Raw genomic sequence first — 20,867 nt, forward strand, 5'->3', positions numbered from 1 at the left:
TATTGCCACAAGTAGGCCTTCGGCTACAGTAGAGCGTCTCGTTTAGGCACAGTGAAAACGTAAACAAAATACAGGTAAAGGCTGGTTCACAATAAGCCGGGAACGGAAACGAGAACGAGAACGGAAATAATGTTAAAATAAATGTATTTAGATGTGAGTATTCACAGTAGTTAATTGCGAATGCTCATATTTAAATACATTTATTTTAAAAGTATTTCCGTTCTCGTTCCCGTTGTCGTTTCCGTTCCCGCTTTGTTGTGAACCAGCCTTAACGTGTGGAGGGAGGACGAGCCGTACGATAAACACTAGGGATGCACAAGGTTTTAGTTACAGCATTTATGGCGGAGTATTAATTGAAATTATATTGTCCAAAAACACATAACAAAAGAACACAAATTGCATAACGTTATCATATACACATTTTAACAAACAAGCAATTGTAACGTTGAAATAATTCAATATAACAAATCAAATATTGCTACTTATATGAAGTTGTTTTCAAGCAGCATTTTTTACGGTTATGAATTTCATTCTCTGTATGACTAACATAATATCACCGTCTTTTGTGGCCGAAGTAACAAAACTACACTATATTGGTTTAAAGTGGCAACACTATTTCCTAAACATAATTACAGCATTGTAGTTTTGTTAATTCGGCCACAGAAGACGGTGTTTTTATGTTAGTCCTACAGAGAATGAAATTCATGACCTTATAAAATGCTGCTTGAAAGCAACATCATGTAAGTAGCAAAATTTGATTTATTATATTGAATTATTTCAACGTTATAATTATTTGTTTGTTAAAATGTGTACATATGATAACGTTATCTAATTTGTGTTCTTTTGTTTTGTATGTTTTTGGAACTGCTCGTCCCCCCCCCCCCACACGTTACTTGCACGTTGTTTACGTTTTCACTGTGCCTAACTGTAGCAGTAGCAGTACTTGTATTTATAGTAAAGTAGAACGTCTCGTTCTACTTTACTATAAATACAAGTACTGCTACTGCCAGTGCCACAAGTATTACTACTGCCAGTACCACAAGTACTCCTACTGTCAGAAAGAATAATACTGAAACTGATCAGGAAAAGAGAAACAAATTGGCTAGATCACTGGCTAAAGAGAAACTGCCTGCTGAATGATGCACACGAAAAAAAGATCGGGACAGAAGAATATATCATATGATAGACAACATTAAGAGATATTGATCGCATGTGGAGACGAAGAAAAGCGCTGAAAAGAGAGAAGATTGGAGATTGCTGGGTTTTCAGTGAAGGACTTGCCCTTTGGCAAAAACTATGAATGAATGAAGTCTATGGAGTTAATATATTAATAATAATAATAATAATAATAATAATAATAATAATAATAATGATCCGTAGCGCTACAGCCCATGAAGGCCCTAGACCGACCAGCCGGCTGCTGGCCTCACACGCACATGCCGAAGCAGAGGTGGACGATCATCCAACCAGAATGGAGGTATCGTGTGATTAGCACGATGATCCCCCCAGTCGTTATAGCTGGTATTCGCAACCGGATTTCGCTACCTATCGTAGCTCCCCAAGTGCATCACGATTCTGGGTGGGCACCGGTCCCATACACTGGCCGAAATTTCATGAGAAAATGGAGTTAACATAAAACATATAAACACTAAGAAAATGTCTTCACATTTCTGTTTCGTGTATATTTAGAATATTGTTCTTTCTGCTCCCAAAAGAGCGTTTGCCCGGGATCCAGGAAAACGTTTCAATTTCCGGGACAATCCCCCCGAAAGCTCGACGGATGGTAATCCTAACAACTGCTACTACAACTTCTACTACTACTACTACTACTACTACTACTACTACTACTACTACTACTAATACTATCATATTACTACCACTATTACTACTATTGCTACCACCATCACTGCTACTGATAATACTACCACTATTGCTAATATTACTGTTGCTAAACCCTAAATTGGTACAGAGATGATGCAGCTTTTTTTTTTTTTTTTTTTTTTTAAGAGTTTGTATTAGAATAGAAAATTGGGGGAATAAATATGGGAGGAAAGAGTGGGGAAACAGCCTTGTAACTGTTTAGTTCACATTAAATCTCAATTGATCTGCCGGTGATCGAGCTCTGGTCCCTTCCGTAAGATGTCAGTATCTAATTTAACTACTTCAGAGCATTGACTGAATCCTCTAACAGGCAATGCTAATCGCGTCCTGTTTTAAGGATCCCTTTCCGTTATGAACAGAGATACGTTCGTAACGGGAGAGCTCTACCATGCGAAACGATTTTTACAGATTTGATCACACACCACATTACCCGTAGGAAAGTTCAAGGTTATTACCCTCGCAGAAAATGAGTGAATAGATACACTGAAGAATTAATAGATTAAAACGTTGACGCCTCCTGTGTGGCACTGCGGAACCACAGCTGGGGTAGTACCGTAACAACGGTCACGCCTGCCTGCCTGCCTGCCTGCCTGCTTCCTCCCACGTCGCAGAGATATTTTTCTTTCTTGTTTCGTACTTTTCTCTTCCTCTCCTTCTCTTTTTCCTTCTGTCTTTCCTTTACATTTATCTTTTCTTTCTCATATTTATTTTCTGCTCTCCTTTGTTTTCCTTTCTTTTCTTCCATTTTTCTTTCCGTTTATTTATTTGTTTATATTTGTTGCTTATTTTGAAATATGTACGTATTCGGATGAAGTGTCACTAAATGACCAAAAATACTAAATTAAATAGTTATGTGGCGGTACAGTACTTGAAATTTACTCTACAGTTTAAAAGTTAGTTGAGATGTTACCTGGACGTACGTTACGTCGTTTTTTTCGTTTCCAACATATCTATGGCTAAGGAGTTATATTTCGTATCTATAAATTTGCAGGTGAATAAAAAAATGTTTTAAAAATTATGTTTCCTCAAAATAGACAAACCTTTTATATAATGCTTCCGCTTTGCAGGACAAAATATTAGTGAACTGTCCAATTTTGGGAACATAATAATAATAATAATAATAATAATAATAATAATAATAATAATAATAATAATAATAATAATTCCTCCGATTAAGGTTCTGCCTGATATGTACATCTCTTAAGTAGTGGCTTCTTGGTGTCGCTTGTGAGGTTCAGACCTGTCTTCGGACAGTTGACTAAACAACAATAAATAATAATAATAATAATAATAATAATAATAATTCCTCCGATTGAGGTTCTGCCTGATACGTACATCTTTTAAGTAGTGGCTTCTTGGTGTCACTTGTTAGGTTCAGACCTGTCTTCGGACAGTTGACTAAACAACAACAATAAATAATAATAATAATAATAATAATAATAATAATGATAATGATAATAATAATAATTCCTCCGATTGAGGTTCTGCCTGATACGTATATCTCTTAAGTAGTGGCTTCTTGGTGTCACTTGTGAGGTTCAGACCTGTCTTCGGACAGTTGACTAAACAACAACAATAAATAATAATAATAATAATAATAATAATAATAATAATAATAATAATAATGCAGTTAAACTAAATGGCCATTTTTATAGATACGAGGTACCGTATTACTTCTTAAAAGCAAACATTCCCATGGAGGCAGATAAAAAAGTTATCTTTTTTCTTCCCCCATGTTAATAATGTCAAAACAAGTGCTTATACAAATTTTGGCCACCCGAGTGCAATTAAGAGAACCGTTTAGAAGGTAAGTTTCCCTGGGGCCTTTTACAGAAAGAAAACACAATTTTATGGAAAGATTTATTGGAACAGATACAGCAGTTGTCCAGCTATTTTTCAACATCTCCCACCGGAATTGAGACATTTACCATACCGTGGGATCAACAGACAGATGCAGACGGCTGTGACACACTGGTTCTGATCCCAGGCGGCAGACTTCTACGATACAAGGATACAAAAGTTGATCCCACGGTATGACAAATGTCCCAATTCTGGTGGGGAATATGTTGAAAAATACTTCTGTATCTGTCCCAATAAATCTTTCCATGAAATTGTGTTTTCTTTCTGATAACTGCTCCAGGCAAACTTAGGGTACTTTCTGGATGGCCCTCGTAATTGCGCTCGAATGGCAAAAATTTGTATAAGCACTTGTTTGGACATTATTAACATGGTGGAAGAAAAAGAAAACTTTATCTGCCCCCATGAAAATGTTTGCTGTTAGCTTAGGTCATATATACCCAGATTGCTCAGCGTTATAGGCTTTGACAGTAACAACTTTTGTCAGGTTTACTATGCTGCCAACTAGTTGTTACATAAAGAGTCACGTCATAACTCCCATTTGAATTGCATTAGCGACTGTACTGCTATCTCGTGTTCGTTTACGGCGGACGGGTAGCGATCCTGGCGGTTGTTCTCTTCAAAGTGCAACCGATTTTAACATAGGAATGAGCAATCTATATGTGATCTGGGCTGTTAGCCATCTATATATTGAATCCCTAATAACACATCTCCCTTCTGACAAAATATTATTTTCCTTCAACAAACGCAGCGCCCTCTAGGAACATTTGAATGTCGTTCTGGAAAATGCTGTTGTATCATTTAAATGTATAATGCTCTGTATCTAAAATTCAAGATTTTTTTAAGTTAAATTCTTGTTCAGAGAACGCCTCAGGATTACATGCAGTAGCCATTATTCGATCATCTGCTTCCGGTAGCAGCTCGCATTACTTACAAAATTAATAAAAAAAAAGTTTATTGCACATTTTACGATGGTATACTTAATGTGGTGTTTAAAAAAGGAGTATAATATTAGTCGTTAGGTTTGTGCTTAATTAGGTAAATCCACGTTTAAGAAATTGGATGGCACCATGAAAGGTCTTGGATGAAAACTGAATTCCGGACTGCTGAGCAGCAGAGAACGTCAGAAGGAATGACTGAAAAAGAATCGCAACACCTGAAGGAGGTCACTAAGCCGATGAGCCTGTTTCAGTAGGCGTCTCCCGGTGCTTCGTTTTATGAAAGACGCGGTAAGGGGGGAGCCAGCTTTTCGCCATTTGTTGCGATTAGGGAGGGGGGATACGGAGTTTGGATAGTCTGCAACATATTATACAGGCCGGCTTAGCAAGTTCAAGTTCGATCTAGGACATCACGACTGAAGGAGACCAGGCAGAATTGCATGAAAGATACCGTATACTGTTATGGTGTAATGGGGAGGTGGGGGGGGGGAGAGTGCCTTCTTTTTTCCCTACTTCTTGCGGTTCGTCGTGTCAGAAGACCCCTTTTTCTTATACCCCGCCTCCATTCACATTTGTTTCAGAAGAGGTTTATAACTTGAGCGTTTAGTAACGAAGTGATCGTCTGCAAAGGTTGACAAGTCAAACGATAACGCAGGGTGTTAATTATTGGCAATTACCTCGACTGTTCGCTGCCCTGGAACGGATTAAGACAATTACTTTCAGTTGTGAAATTTGGAGCGATATTTTGTGGATATCCTGTACTCTGAGGTTACTTTAAGAATATAAAAAAACCTCGCTTTTAGTTTTATTCCCTGATAGTCTCTATTAAATCCAACAGGTTCTGGCGTCATTATATTTGCTGTTACAGAAGTCCTAGTGGTAAAAGTTGTCTGTTATACCTTCACTGAAACGTGAAGTTCAGTGATGTGGTTTGTGACTCAATATTTAATAAATTAGGAGCGATCTCATATCCTGTCTGAAGTCCTGTAAAAGTCAATTCTTATTCGGGTTTTTTAAAGACAGGACGTGAATTAATATTCTAAACACAAGTGGCTTTATATTTTTCCAATGCAGTGAAGGTAATAAAAACATTTTGTCTTATTTGAAATGCATTAACTCTAATTCATAGTTTTGGATCTGTGTTTGGCACAAAGTGAACAAAAAAGATGAACATTCATATTTACATCTGGTTGCAAGATGAAATTTCAGTGCGAGTTCAGTGAAGGGTGTTCAGAGTTGCTTCCACAGTGCGAAATATTGACTGTCAAAATAAGCGAAGACAAAGAAGTGGTGAAAAAAATCCATATTGAATCAATAAGTAGCACCTGAAAACAGTTACTTCTCAGCTACGTATTTATTTTCGAGTGTCTCTTAAAACAATTCATATAAACTATCTGAATAAATTTGCATTTTTTGTTGAGGAAATTGAATTTATAACATGGGGATAATGACTCATATGGCGTACACGGAACTTGAAAATAACAATAACAATAATAATGAGGAGCCTGAGAAAAAGAAGAAACGACATTCTGGACGCGGAAAAACGTCAAGGTTACGCAACTGTAAGTTTCAGGTTATATTTTTAAATTTATTTTGCATTAATTCTGTAATAGCCTACTTTGTAAGGGCCCGTTCACACGGTACGGAGTTTCTCGAAATGGGCATTTATTCGAATCGATTTCTTGTGGGTAGCATCTACACACGGGTCGATTTTTTTTCCCATGCATAATGAAATTTAACGGCTTAGATACAGCTTACAGCAGTAAAATTTTGAAAATATTCAACACTTTTTTTTCTTCATTATTGTATATTGTAAGCTACAATAATGAAAATTAGTATGTGTAAAAGACTGTCCTTCTACTATACGAAAAAAATATTTGTAGGATTAAAAAAAATTATTTACATTTTTTTTTTCCAAAATTCAGTTCACTGTGCAGTGATTTAGCGTTTCCCAAATAACTAAAAAACTATCCAACATTCTGTGATGAATTTTTTTGTGTGTATCTATGAATGCCATATCTACAATACGATGCAAGATCACATCTCTACCTTTGATAGATTGCCTGATAAAAATAAATTCATTTAAAAATGGTGAAATATCAGTATTTTATATTATACACAAAAAATTATTTATAAAGGAATGTTGTTGAAAGAGCATGATATTGTAAATATGAATTTCAGCAATAAAATAAAAGAGAGAGAACATGAAAAAGTTAACAAGTTTTTGAGTTATGAGGGAAACGCTTCATCACTGCACGTCAACTGCCAACATTTTGAATTAAAAAAAGAAAATATTTTTTTTAAATCGTAAAAATATTTTTTTCATATAGCAGAAGGACAGTGTTTTACACATACCAATTTTCATTATTGTACAAGATACAATAATGAGGAAAAAAATGTTGAATATTTCCAAAAATTTTACTGCTGTAAGCTGTAACTAATCCCTTAAGTTATGTATGGGGAAAAAATCGAATCGTGTATAGACTGTTATCTGCAATAAATCCATTCGAATAAATGCCCGTTTCGAGAAATTCTCGCACCGTGTGAAAGAGAGCTCTAATCCACGAGACGTTAATTGGAGATATACATGCCGAATATACTAGGGCAAACCTATGTACCTAAGATTTAAACGTACGTGCAAGGCATCTCAAAAGCCTCAACAAACCAAACCTAACCTATCACATTCTCGTTCCTACGAACACTATTTAAGGAACTACCACGCTAATAGTAAATAACATAGGCCTAGAACAGCGAAATTCAGTATGTAATCTCCAATTAACGTCTCCTCCAATATCTACTGATAGTTCGACGTCTGTGATGTTAATCTTATCCTTGAATTTGAGGCGCTGGATTGAATATAAGCTATTTTGATATGATATCTTCCCCTTCCATCCGCAGTTCATGTAGGCCTACATAATTAACAGTGTCCACTATGCATATTAAGGGAATTTATTCTCTTACTAGATCTTATTCTGGCTGCGTCTATGGTTCAACGCTTGTTCTTCCGTTCACGCGGCTCTTGTTCGATCCCGGCCTAGTGATAGAATTTTTGACCGACAAAACAGACGTGACAGAAGGCTTTACTAGTAATTAGTCAAGGCCGAGTTTTTTTCTTATTAGGATAACCACGAAGTGTGACAGAGATGCACCAAGAAGTATATGCAGGTTTTGTCATAGATGTGACTGATTTGTGACAGTAAATTTGTCGCAAACGTTTACGGAAATTGACTGTTTCTATGAGAAATCTTCATTTCTGCAATGAAAGGGAAAACAGGGTATGTTTCAAAATTATTTTGAAGAAATGCAGTATTTATATCAGTTTTGAAGATGTTAACTGCGAAAGAATGAGATGAATTATTTGAAAATATTATCTACGGAGGTTATTATTATTATTATTATTATTATTATTATTACTTATTTAACGACGCTGTATCAACTACTGGATTATTTAGCGTCGATGAAATTCGTGACAGTGAGATGATATTTCGTGGAATGAGGCCGAGGATTCGCCATAGATTATCTGATATTCGCCTTGCGATTGAATAAAACCTCGAAAAAACCCAACCAGGTAATCAGCCCAAGCGGGAATCGAATCCACGCCGAACGCAAGTCCGGATCAGCGAATAAACGCGCTACCGCCTGAGCTACGCGAGTTTCTATTATTATTATTACTATGATGATGATGATGATTATTATTATTATTATTATTATTATTGTTATTATTATTATTATTATATTATTATTATTTATACAATGCCATGTAGTTCACCGTTGTGCAGTGAAGGTCACCATGCCTGACCGCGAAACGAGTGGGCCCGGGTTCAAATCCTGGTTGGGACAAGTTATCTGGTTGGGGTTTTTCAGGGGGTTTTCTCTCAACCCATTAAAAGCAAATGCTGGGTAACTTTCGGCGCTGGACTCTCGACTCATTTCGCTGATATTGTCACCTTCATATCATTCAGACGCTAGATAACCGTCTCAGTTGATACAATGTCGTAAAATAAACTACTAAAAATGCCAAGCATAAGATTATTGCTTATTGAGTACGACACTACATGACGGAAATTAATCACGAAATTGTCACATTTTTAATCATAACTGAAATATTTTAATTATTTTTTTACCAAAAAAAAAACTGAAAACTTTTAGTCCTAAAACCTATCAATAGTTAAAACTAGACTGGGATGAACTCTTCAGTATGGCATGGATTTTCGTTGCTGATACAGGTTTTAAGAGTTTGGGATTTAGGGATGGAACCTTGCCCTGCAGGACTAAGGCAAGAGGTTCTACCTGTCAGCATCGGATTCACGAATTCCAGCCAATGGTCATTCTTCGGACTTGGAAAATCTTATACAGGTTGGCCCGCTTAACTCTTTCATCTCCTATATCGTGTGAAATATTTCAGATATACACAAACCGACAATTACAAGTTAAATTACATCGAAGGGGACATCTGACGCACTTAATTTGTTTTTGTACATGAAGTAATTTTCAAGATATTAGACTCAACTTTCTTTTTTTAAATGGGAACCAACTATGTTTTGTATTGCAAATGTTGCGTTAGCTCTGTCTAATAACAACTGGCTACTTTACTGACTGTTTGAATGTCAGCGGTAAGAGTACGCATAAACAATGTCTGACCAAGGATCGAACAGAGGGGGATAATTCTGGTTAGAGTTGTGCGTCAATTAAACCATAATCAGAAAGAATTGTACATTTTAATACTATGGAAATGTTGGACATGGTGAAGTGAGACATATAAGTAGTACACAATAAAAAATAAAAAATTATTCTCAAAAAGCAAAACACAAAATCTCCGGCGTGCAATCAAATGCGTACAAATGTTTGATAGGTTAAATTTATTTCACTTTCAAAATATTCATACCAATTAATTGTACAATACATTAGTTAAATGCAGCTTAACGTAGCCTACTTCCATACACGTAAACATTCTAGAGAGTCGTTCCAAAACACTTTTCCGTTGTCTTTTCGTTCAATTGTCCAGTACAGAACTGAAGAAATGAGGGTTGTATTGGGTAGTGTACAGTACTATAGGTGTGTTCGATCTTCAATTACGTCAACATCATGAACTAGGCATAAGGAAGGTAACTTCAGACATTGCTTTTGTTCACTCTTACCGGTGACATTCAGTCGGTAAAGTAGCCAGTTGTTATTAGACAGAGTTAACGCAACAGTTGGAATACAAAACATAGTCGGTTCCCATTTAAAAAAAGAAAGTTGACTCTAATATCTTGAAAATTATTTCATGTACAAAAAATACATTACGTGTATCGGATGTCCCCTTTGACGTAATTTAACTTGTAATTGTGGGTTAATATTTGTGAAATATTTCACACGCTATCGGAGGTGAAAGAGTTAAGTGGACCACCCTGTGTAGGGCGCGCACAATGGGCCGTTGTGAGTCTTGAGTGCATGGACTCGTCACGGTCCGACTCTTGATGTCGAGCCAGGACGCTATTCTCTATGAAACCTCGTCACAAATTATAAACAAAAGTTTATGGGGAGAAATGATGTTGGCCGTGCTTGTGTTTGTGATACTGCCACATTCTAGTATATACAGTCACGAAACTTGAGTTGATGAGGGTACTAGAAACAATAGACTGTGCAGGCACTATTTCGCGTTGCCTGTGATGAGGCGATAGTAGCGATCCTAGTGGTTAGCAACTATCTCTGGATGAATATTTACTACGTATTGAGCTTCGTGACTGTATATACCAGACTGTGATAATACCGTGATTGATGTGGCCACAAATTCAGTGGGAGCAGGTTAGACTCTAGAAGCAGAGTTTCGTCTCGTTTCGGTGATAGCTATAGGCCTATACTTATTTGAGTATATTTGTTTTGTCTCTTGTTTGCTCTTTTTCTCTTCAATATTGGACTTTGGTCACGACTTCGTTCGATCAGAGAAACCCGCTAATTGCCTGGTGATAATGTACAACCCTCAGCGAGAACGAAGCGGAACTACGAAAGTGTTTGGCAATAGCTATGAGCATAACGATTTAGCTACTTTAGGCTGTTCTGTTACCAAGAATCGAGATTTCAGACGATGAATATTAAACTGAGCCTTCTATATGGTCGCCCTCTGTGTTAATTGGTTAGGTGAGCATTTGTAAATCCTTTTGGAAATTCTGTATAGCAGTCATGGGGAAAAGTGCCTCATTGAGTTCCCTCTCCTCTGTCCGTGTTTTAACCCCTTCCACCCGTTACCACGACTTACCTACCTTTACTAAAGAAGCACTAGAAGCCTATGTCTTTCATAACATTTGAGTGGGCATCAGTGGTGGAGTCATGTCTCGTGATAGAGCAAAGAAATGTGTTTTCAAACTGGAATGGGAACTAAAGTACTTTTGTATCGCTAATGATGATAAGGTATTTTGTTTGCTTTGCTCGAAAGAGCAGTATTGTGCTCTGTTTAATGTGCGACGACATTTTAACATTGTTCTGCAAAGGATTACAGTGAACTGTGTTTTTCAGGTGTATTTCAATTGTTATTTCATTTCATTTTTCACACTGTGATTGTCATATAGGTAGTTGGCTGTCGAATTATATATGTATACTTTTTTTGTACAAAATGTTTTTGATTTTAAGATATTACGAATTACGCATATTTAAATACATACTTTTTATATTCTTTCTGCATAGGCCCAAACCGTCTCAGAAAGTTATGAGGTAAAGGAAATTAGACATGAGCCCGCTTCAGTTTGTTTAGGAACAAATGTAATTCGAATCTTATCTCGAAGCACAAAGCCGAAAATTTGAAGTGTTTCTCGGAAGGAGAATTTATTAGAGAATGTTTTTATGATTGTCTCCGAGCGTCTTTGTCCGGAAAAAAACTGAAGCGTTTAAATCATTAAGTCTCTCTCGGCGATCTATCACAGACAGATTACGGAAATGGCTAAGGACGTTGAAGATCAGCAAAGAGTAAAATTGAGAAAATTGATATGATACTCTAGCTATCGACAAAAGCACTGATACAAAAGACACTGCGCGATTAGCCAATTTTTCTACGGGGTGTGGATTCTGAACTGAATATATTTGGAGATTTTTTTTATTTTGTACCTTTAAGAGGCATTACAGGGGGAAATTATATTTTCGAAGCTGTCTTTGAAGTTGTGACGAAATATGAATTATCCTGAGAAAAATTGATTTGTATAGCCACAGATGGCGCCTCAGCAATGATAGGGAAATATAATGGCTTCGTAGCTATATTACGATTTCTAAAATTCATTAATGAATCATCAGATGAATTAGTTGCAATTCACTACATAATACATAGACATTATATGCTAAAGCAGGATATCTAGATAATGTCATGCAGATAGTCGTAAAAACCGTAACAATGAGCACTATTTTTATGTTTTGTAATAAAAGAGTACTATTTTTCTTATGTTATAAAATAGTATTATTTTCATGTTCTGTAATAAAAGAATATTATTTTCGTTAAATTTAATGAAGTATAATATATTTATGTGTAGTTTTGCAGTACCTTATTGATTTGAATGATAATAGATGGAAATAGTTATAATCCGATGGCGTTCCACCACTGATGCCGTCTTGTGTACAGACAGACATTCAAAGGAGGAAGTAAGCGTACCCTATCGCTACTGTTGGAAAGTGGTGCGGGTTAATAAAACAAAAAGCGCGTTCCTCCCCTATTCCCCATGCCTGCTTTATCTAGCATACATTTGATCTTATAGTTTAAAAATAAACTAATGGCTTTTCTCGTTATGTACTGAGAATCAATCAATCTCTGGTATTTTCAGTGAGATTTATAACAAGGAAAACTTATTTGCGCCGTTTACTATATATTGGTGTGCAAGAATTAAGTATCGATTTTGTTGAAATAGTGATTGAATGGTAATCTTTGTAATTGTGTATGTTCGGTACACACTACTTTCAGCAGTGCAACATTCACATCGCGATATATCTCCTATCTGTCGGCAGTGGCTCGAAACACGTTCTGGAGCATTGCCGGTGTTAAGGCTGGTTCACAATAAACCGGAAACGAGAATCGGAACGAAAACGAAAACGGTAAAATTGTTAAAATGTGTACATTTAAATGTGAGCATTCACAATTAACGAAAAGCTTGCCGGAGCCCAGGATCGGAAACTGAGAGTTGGCCAAGTTTCAACTTTGGCGTTCACGTTTCCGATCACAGCCTACTAGATTCATCTAAAAGCTATTTTGTCGTCATATATTTTGTAGCAAGAAGACCGTGACATAACCTATGCATTATTTTGCTCTGTGCTGTGCATCATGGAGCAAGTTTTATTTGATGAGATTCTAATATTGAGTGTTGAAGAAATTCCTCAAGTTTACGATAAGCGGCACACTTCGTATAAAGATGAGAAAATGAAAGAGAATACATGGCTTTCAATAGCTGCATCTTTGAACACCGATCGTAAGTGAATCATATTTTATTACTATATTGGTTGTATTACACACTACATATTCATGCTTCAATTCAATAACTACTGTTGTGTTCATTTTTGTTCTATTACAAATGTTTCTTCTCTAATTATTTTACGTTATGGTAGACTTAAAATAGGTTGTGATAATAAAGATGCATGGGCATATTTATAGTACCGTACCTAATGAAATGTTTCAGTTGAAATTTCGAAGTTGGTTAACCTATGTTTATGTTGGCTGCCTTGTACTCATGAGAGAACGCCATTGGTCAATTATACACAAATAACATCAGAATGCGTAATATCGAATTTACATATTGTTATTGATATGCATATCGATATGCATAGTCGTCTACGTTCTCGGTTTATTGTGAATCAAAAATGTTCATATTCACGTCCTCTGCTTCTCATTTTCATTCTGGTCCTCGTTCCCGGTTTATTGTGAACCAGCTTTAGGCGACTGCAACTCGTGTAATGCGGTTTAGGAGTTCTATCAGTGTGGTAATGGGTCGGGTGAGCACACGTCCTTTGATAAATCCCCACACAAAGAAGTCACACGCTATGCAAAGCACTCGTCATACGCGTGGTGCAGAACCCGTAAGCTTCTTCTTCAGCGTGAAAAGCAGCACCTTTGCACCGCCGAACGCGGAATGGACAACATAATGGCTTCAATGCTGTCGTCGAAGGATTATGGACGTCCTTGTACGGGCTCTGTACCACACATTTTAAACACTGTATTTTATGTAAATGTGTGTTTTTTTATCTACAGTAATCTCACTAGAGGTTTTGATTTATCTAGACAAAATCAAAACTCGAGTGGGATTTAATTGATTATTACACGATTAGAAGAAACTATAATAGATAAAAATTAGAAGAAATAATAAATAATAATAAATTTAGCCTACTAGATCCCGTAAGGGCAAGTGCCTCTTAATTGACAGGGCTTGGCTCAGTAGACTTCACTCGTTAGGTGAAGTAATAAAGTACTCTAATACAATAAAACATTAATTGACTTAATATTTGAGGAGGAAAATACGCTCCGGCGCCGGGGATCGAACCCGGGTCCTTTTTCTACGTACCAAGCGCTCTGACCACTGAGCTACGCCGAATTCAATCCACAGCACCGGATCGAATTCTCCTCCTTCAATGTTTTCTCTTTATGGCCTTACTCCAAGTTAGGCATATATGTTGACGTATATGTCTAATGTCAACTGTCATTATACTAGGAGCCCACTCAGCTGAGTGACTTGTTTGGCCGGGATTCCGCAGTTAAGTGTACAGTAATCTGTACAGACATATGCACTGCAGCTATGAGAATATTATAGATTTATTAATTTGTCATACAGAGTAATATCTGTAATATTGACAATATTTGAACGATTACTAGTCAAGAAGGCTTTGTTGATTCAGTTTCATTTTTATTAATACAGTTGCATTCCACTTCAATTATATATATATATATATATATATATATATGTATGTATGTATGTATTAAACAATCTCTGATAAGTGACTGTCCATAATCTCATACAGTAGAAGTTATGACATAACCTAAATAATATAAACACGATAAATGATAAGACAATTTTAATGAGGGTCATTTTAAAAGGTACAATAAAATTATTAAAAGTAAATTGTTGACAAACAAAGAAACAAATGCTAGGGAGATGATAAAAACTAATAAATGCTAGGGATATTTGATTAATTGAATATACAGCTACATTAACAAATTATTATAATTATGTCATAATATTTGTTTTTGTTAAAAACTTGGTAAGTCATTTTGACGGAAATATATTCAATTAATCAAATATCATATTCGACTTATCGGAATACCAACACAATGTTCTTTAATATAAATGCTAGGGAGGTGATCAAAATTGTAGGATAAGCAGCTATGATTGGTTGAAACACGTCGTTACGTACCGTTTTATTGGTCAAAAGTAGTATGATGTAGTAAAAGAGTGTAATAGTCACTTTAAAACTACAACCAGTATAATTTTTATGCGTGACGAGAAAAAATGTGAAATTCTTCAACAATAATAATCAAACCGCAAATGATAACAAAAGCAAATATACAATCCCATTGCTAAATTATTCAGCTACATTACATGTTAAGCTATGAAACTAGGAAAAATCTTTATTTGTTCAGGTATAATCTGATTCTTTGCTAAGGTATGCATTATTGTATTTAAATTTTGTATGGGCCAAATTTATAAATCAAAAATAAAAAAAAAAACCTGAAAATTTCAATATCATCTAATCTTAGTCAAAGGAATTACTAGTGGTTAAAATGTCATTGAAATCAAATAAAAATTGTGGAAGTTTTAAAACTCAGTAGCGAATACCTCCAAGAAAAGTAGACTGGACTCTAAACAAAGTACCGTGGCGTTCTGTCTAGTTACATTTCATAGCTACGTGAGTTACATTCTCTAAAAGGGTAATATTTTCTGAGTAAACTCTCATATGTAAAATAAAAGATAAGATATTAACCTATATTTTTGTTTGTTTTTTCAGGTAAGTGTTCTACTGGCTGTGCTATCGGTTTTCTTGATTAATGTAACGTTGTGGTGAGTAGTAATGCTTGCATGGCTCTGTTATCTCGCGTACCACTGTAACAAGGAGGAAACCTGTAAGCTATGTCACCATGTTGTGGAATGCTGATAAAATATTTATTGTAACAATTAGAATTAAACCGCGCCAGATAAATTGATTATTGGATTTTGTAATTGGAAAATCAAGTTCGAATCACGGTGAAATTGAGGACACTTTTAGGAATCAAAACGTGACTGCCCAACTTGCACCATTTGCACCATTCTTACATCCATAATCATATTCACAGAAGTATATCAGTCCCCTAACTGCCCATTGTGCAACTCAGACCAAGAAATGGATTCGGAACACCTCAAAATCTGTGCTTCAGTGGCTGACCATGATAATATCTTTGAAAAATATTGGCGTGCAAGAGGTCAAATGACTTCGTCAAACGCCTGGCATTAGAAAACAACAGCAACAACATATTCGCAGAAGTGTAGAACGATAATTTGAAAGTTTTATTTAGTATGGATTTGCATTTTTCTGTTCCATAAAGTAATGTGCTGTAAATCTCTCGCAAATTATTAATAAATACATTATTTTTACTAATAAGCAAATATTCTCACAGGGACAAATAGAAAAAAGTTTTTTTTTCTTTCATCATGTTATTAATGTCAAAACAAGTGATTAGGCTATACAAATTTTGGCCACTGTAGCGCAATTACGAAAGGACTCTACTCCAGAAAGTTAGTTTCCTTGGGGCCGTTTACAGAAAGAAAACATAATTTTATGGAAAGATTTTTTGGAACAGATGCAGGAATTGTTGAGCTATTTTTCAACATATTCCCCACCCGAATTGAGACATTTCTCATACCTAGGGATCAACAGAGAGATGCGTAAGGCTGTCACATACTGATTTCGATCCCAGGCGGCAGACTTATACGACACAGGGATACAAAAGATGATCCCCTCTATGACAGTGTTTCATTTCCGGTGGAGAATATATTGAAAAATAGTTCAACAATATCTGTATCTGTTCCGATAAGTCTTTCCTGGGAATTGTGTTTTCTTTCTGTAAATGGCGCCAGGGAAAATTACTTTCTGGAAGGTCCTCGTAATTGCGCTCGAGCAATCAAAATTTGTATAAGCACTTGTTTTGACATTGTTAATATCCATGGTGCTACAGCCCTTTGAAGAGCCAAAACCGACCAGCCGGTTGCTGGCCTCACGTCCACATGCCGAAGCAGAGGTGGACGATCATTTAACCAGAATGGAGGTAACGTGTGGTTAGCACGATGATCCCCCCAGCCGTTATAGCTGGTTTGCGAAACCGGATTTTCGCCACCTATCGTAGCTCCCCAAGTGCATCACAATGCTGGGTGGGCACCGGTCCCATACACTGGCCGAAATTTCATGAGAAATTTCTTTCCCCATGAGGACTCGAACCAGCGCTCATTCCGTAGCGCTAGTCCTAGGCTCATTGTTAGTATGGTGGAAGAAAAAAAAATAACTTTTTTTATCTGCCCCCATGAGAATGTTTGCTTGTAACAACAATTGTTCGTGCTTTTTTTTATTGAATTTATAATTTAAAGTATTAAAATGACAATAGAAGAAAAAGCACTGATTCAATATGAAAAATTTATCAGATTACCAGGAAACAATTGGCATTCATACAGTCCTCTCTGTAGATTGAAAACTCAAAAAAGTTTCATATCCATTGTTCAAGAATTAAAACAGAAAATCAATATCCCGAATTTAAAAGAAAACTTACAAATTAAACCAAACCCTTTAGCTCTATTAAATATAGAATATAATCTAAATTTAACAGAAGAAATACTGAAATCAGAAGTAAACACTGAAATACTGAAACAATTGTCTTTAGAGACAATTAATATTAGGTATACCTTATTTTATTTCAAGGAGTGCAGTTCGGTGGCTTATTTGAACACCAAACTGCACTCCTTGAAATAAAATAAGGTATACCCTCCACAAAACTGGCTTCATTTATACACCGACGGATCCTTGATCTCCAGAGAACAAGGTGCCGGTGCAGGTGTTACGTGATGTCTCTTCTTACTTTATAGATCACTTGGATATGGAACAACAAGTTTTGATGGTGAAATCATTGCAATAAGTGAATGTCTCAGGAATCTGCTATGCCACATCAATAAATTTAGGAATGCAGTTATATTGTCAGACTCCAAAGCAGCTATTCTATCAATCGTCTCTAAACACACACCTTAATCTCAAACAACAAAATAACTAAAATGCTCTCAATTAATATCACTCAATAAAAGAATTGTATTCCAATTGATACCATCCTATTGTGGAATCCTGGGAAACGAGAATGCGGATGCTTTAGCAAAGAAGGGCAGCACTGCTACTTACAGACCTGTTACTAAATCTACGTATTACTCTGTGAAGAGATTTATTAAATCTACATACTTAGACTTCAACAAACAAAATTTGATAACTCAATCCCAAGAGAAAAAATGGAACTCTCTGCATCAAAATCCACAGTTAATTCCCGATTTACCACGAAAATCGTCTGTAGCTGCATTTAGATTGGCAACAGGCCATGATTGTTTAGCTAAACACCTGCATAGAATTGGAATATATCAGTCCCCTAACTGCCCATTGTGCAACTCAAACCAAGAAATGGATTCGGAACACCTCAAAATCTGTGCTTCATTGGCTGGTCATGGTAATATCTTTGAAAAATATTGGAGTGCAAGAGGTCAAATGACTTTATAGTCAAACGCCTGGCATTAGAAAACAACAACAACATAATTTATAGTATTGGGACTCTTATTTAAGGTTTAAAAACATAAATTTTAGTAAAATATATTTTCAATGTACAGCGAAATATGGTTTCAAAACTCCGTAGCTGTCGAGACTGTTTGTATCATGGCCACTTAAACTTGTACGCAGAAGTATGGTACTGCAAACATGTAAGTAGTGAAAAGAAATGTCGAGATGACTGACTTCCTACTGTCTAGTGTGAACGAAGCTTCCTTGTGAGCCGTGTTTTAATACATTAGATAAAAACAATGGTTACTGCGGGCCATATGCCACATCACCCGCAGTCTCCGCATTCTTCTCGGCTACCGTACAGTTATACAAATTGAATTAATGCGTTTCACATGTTACGAGTACCTGCATTTAGAAGGATGTTAGTGTGTCCTCGTTTCTTTTGTGCACATTGCAGATGAGTCGTCATGTTTCGGAAGACGGCAAATCAAAGAAAGGATCAGTAGAAGATTTGTATTAATTGCCAGTACTTCTTCTGCACAAAACTCGGATTCTCGTATAATATGAGCTACAGTAATATATTCAGTTGAATTATTTTTTAAATTTGATACATTTAAATTACACGTTGATCTTTCAAATAAACTCTTCAATTGAAGATAGTCGAACCCTCTGTGAAGAACTGTGTAAAAATAATATATAACAAATTTACCAAATCTTTGCTGTTCAAAAGCTACTTGAATGCTAGCCCTAGCATTGAAATTAACTAAAGTCATATTAAAAACCCTATCTTGGAGATATTAATATTATTTATGCTCGACCATGCCGAAATGTAGTAATTATACGCCTGGTAGCAGTCCTTTAATGCATGTCATTAAAGTACACCTACTCATTAAAGTACAGGTGTTTTCAGCCAATGACAACTCAGCTTACAGGTGTTCAGCCAATGATAAGTCAGCTTTGTACTGTTATAAAACCGCAAGTATCGATTATTTTCGGATATGCAATCAAAAGAGAATTAGCGAAAAGTCACGGAGGCTGGAAATCCAATACTGTCGCAGAAGGTTATGTTCTGTTACTATAAAAATTAGCGTTAATTGTAAATAATATTCAAATAAATTCAATTTGTCATCTCGTTTTTCAATGTCGAATTCAATAATCAAGGTTATACCAAGTTTAACGGGATTACATCAAGGTCAATGACATTATTGTTCCTCGGAAAAAATCAATACTTTCGCGTCTGCGCACATCTCACAATTCACGACCTAGAACAAGGTCACTTCCGATCTTGTCAGATACAAATAAAATGTATACATCTGAATAATTTCAAGTTAGAAATATGGTCGAGCATAAAAAATCGTATGACACTTGCCTATAATGGTAATTAAGAAGCTCGTATGAAAATTATGAAACTCGCTTGCGCTCGTTTTATAAACATCCATACTCGCTTCTTAATTACTATCATTATAGGCTCGTTGCTTAATGTACTATTCAAGTTGCTAAGTGAGACAAAGCTGGCGAAAGACAATGTTAATCATGACTGGGACTTTGTTTTTAGGTGTTAAAAATCGGGAAAATATGTGACAAAAAAAAAGACAAATATTTAATAATGTTTCAGTTATTTATGTGAATATAAACAATATGCACTACTCACTAGTATAAATTATTCTGTCTCGCCAACTGCTGAAGAATTACAGTACACAATGAGATTCATTCTCAAGTTGTCCATCACAAATGACTAACGATTATCACGGAACACTGCCTTGTACTGGGAAAAAGAGCGTCCTGGCCATTGAGAAACAACATGCACTCCCTAGAGACATGTTTATCATTGGAAATGAAAACAGAGGCAGCTGATGTTTATGAAATTATAATTGCTCCCTGAATCAGCGTTGCGATAACTTACACGACACTCCTAAATGATACATCAATGATTATGTGTGTCAGTTACAGTACAATTTTTAGTGATGGCAGCTCTTATAGGTTGTGGTGAAGGAGCAGACTGCAGTTCCACAGGTTCACAGATAGGCAATTCCGAGAAACAATTACTAGCTGTCACGTGTAAGCAACTGCACTGAACATTTGGGTGATGACTAATCTAAAATGGGACTTTTGTCGAAAATTATTTGAAAAAAACTTAATTTTTATGTGTTTTTATGAGAATATTTGAAAATATGTATTTACATAAAAAGTTCAAAATGTGTTAATTCTGTCGTCCATTTGCAGAAGGTGACATGTCCAAAATAACAAAGTGTTGGGAAATCGCAAAAACTATAACTAAGTTAACAAATTAAAATGTTCATATATTTTTTTTCTAATTTGATCACTGGGTACATGAATTTAGGATGCATGAACATTTTAATTTTTTAAGTATGTTCTGTTTTTTTTTTAACTATTTCCCAACACTGCCATTTTGGACGTCTTCCCTTTTGCAAATCGACAACAGAATTAGTCTACCGACTCCTCTACATTATCAGA

At 35.9% G+C, this 20,867-nt stretch overlaps 1 protein-coding gene across 3 annotated transcripts in view; it reads left to right on the plus strand.

Annotated features, from left to right (window-relative positions):
• Nucleotides 1–20,867, plus strand: part of LOC138716340 (long-chain-fatty-acid--CoA ligase 5) — a 245,667-nt gene that overhangs the window by 52,369 nt on the left and 172,431 nt on the right. Inside the window, exon 1 of one of the 3 annotated variants that reach the window (XM_069849312.1) lies at nt 5,325–6,238. The exons of the other annotated variants lie outside the window; for them this stretch is intronic. Within the exon in view, the coding sequence (XP_069705413.1) occupies nt 6,115–6,238 (124 nt within the window). The 5' untranslated portion in view covers nt 5,325–6,114. Of the gene's footprint in view, nt 1–5,324; nt 6,239–20,867 lie in introns of those variants that run through there. 3 annotated transcript variants of the gene reach the window in all.

The sequence above is a fragment of the Periplaneta americana genome, chromosome 16 (genome assembly GCF_040183065.1).
Source record: "Periplaneta americana isolate PAMFEO1 chromosome 16, P.americana_PAMFEO1_priV1, whole genome shotgun sequence".
In the NCBI taxonomy this organism is placed as follows: domain Eukaryota; kingdom Metazoa; phylum Arthropoda; class Insecta; order Blattodea; family Blattidae; genus Periplaneta; species Periplaneta americana.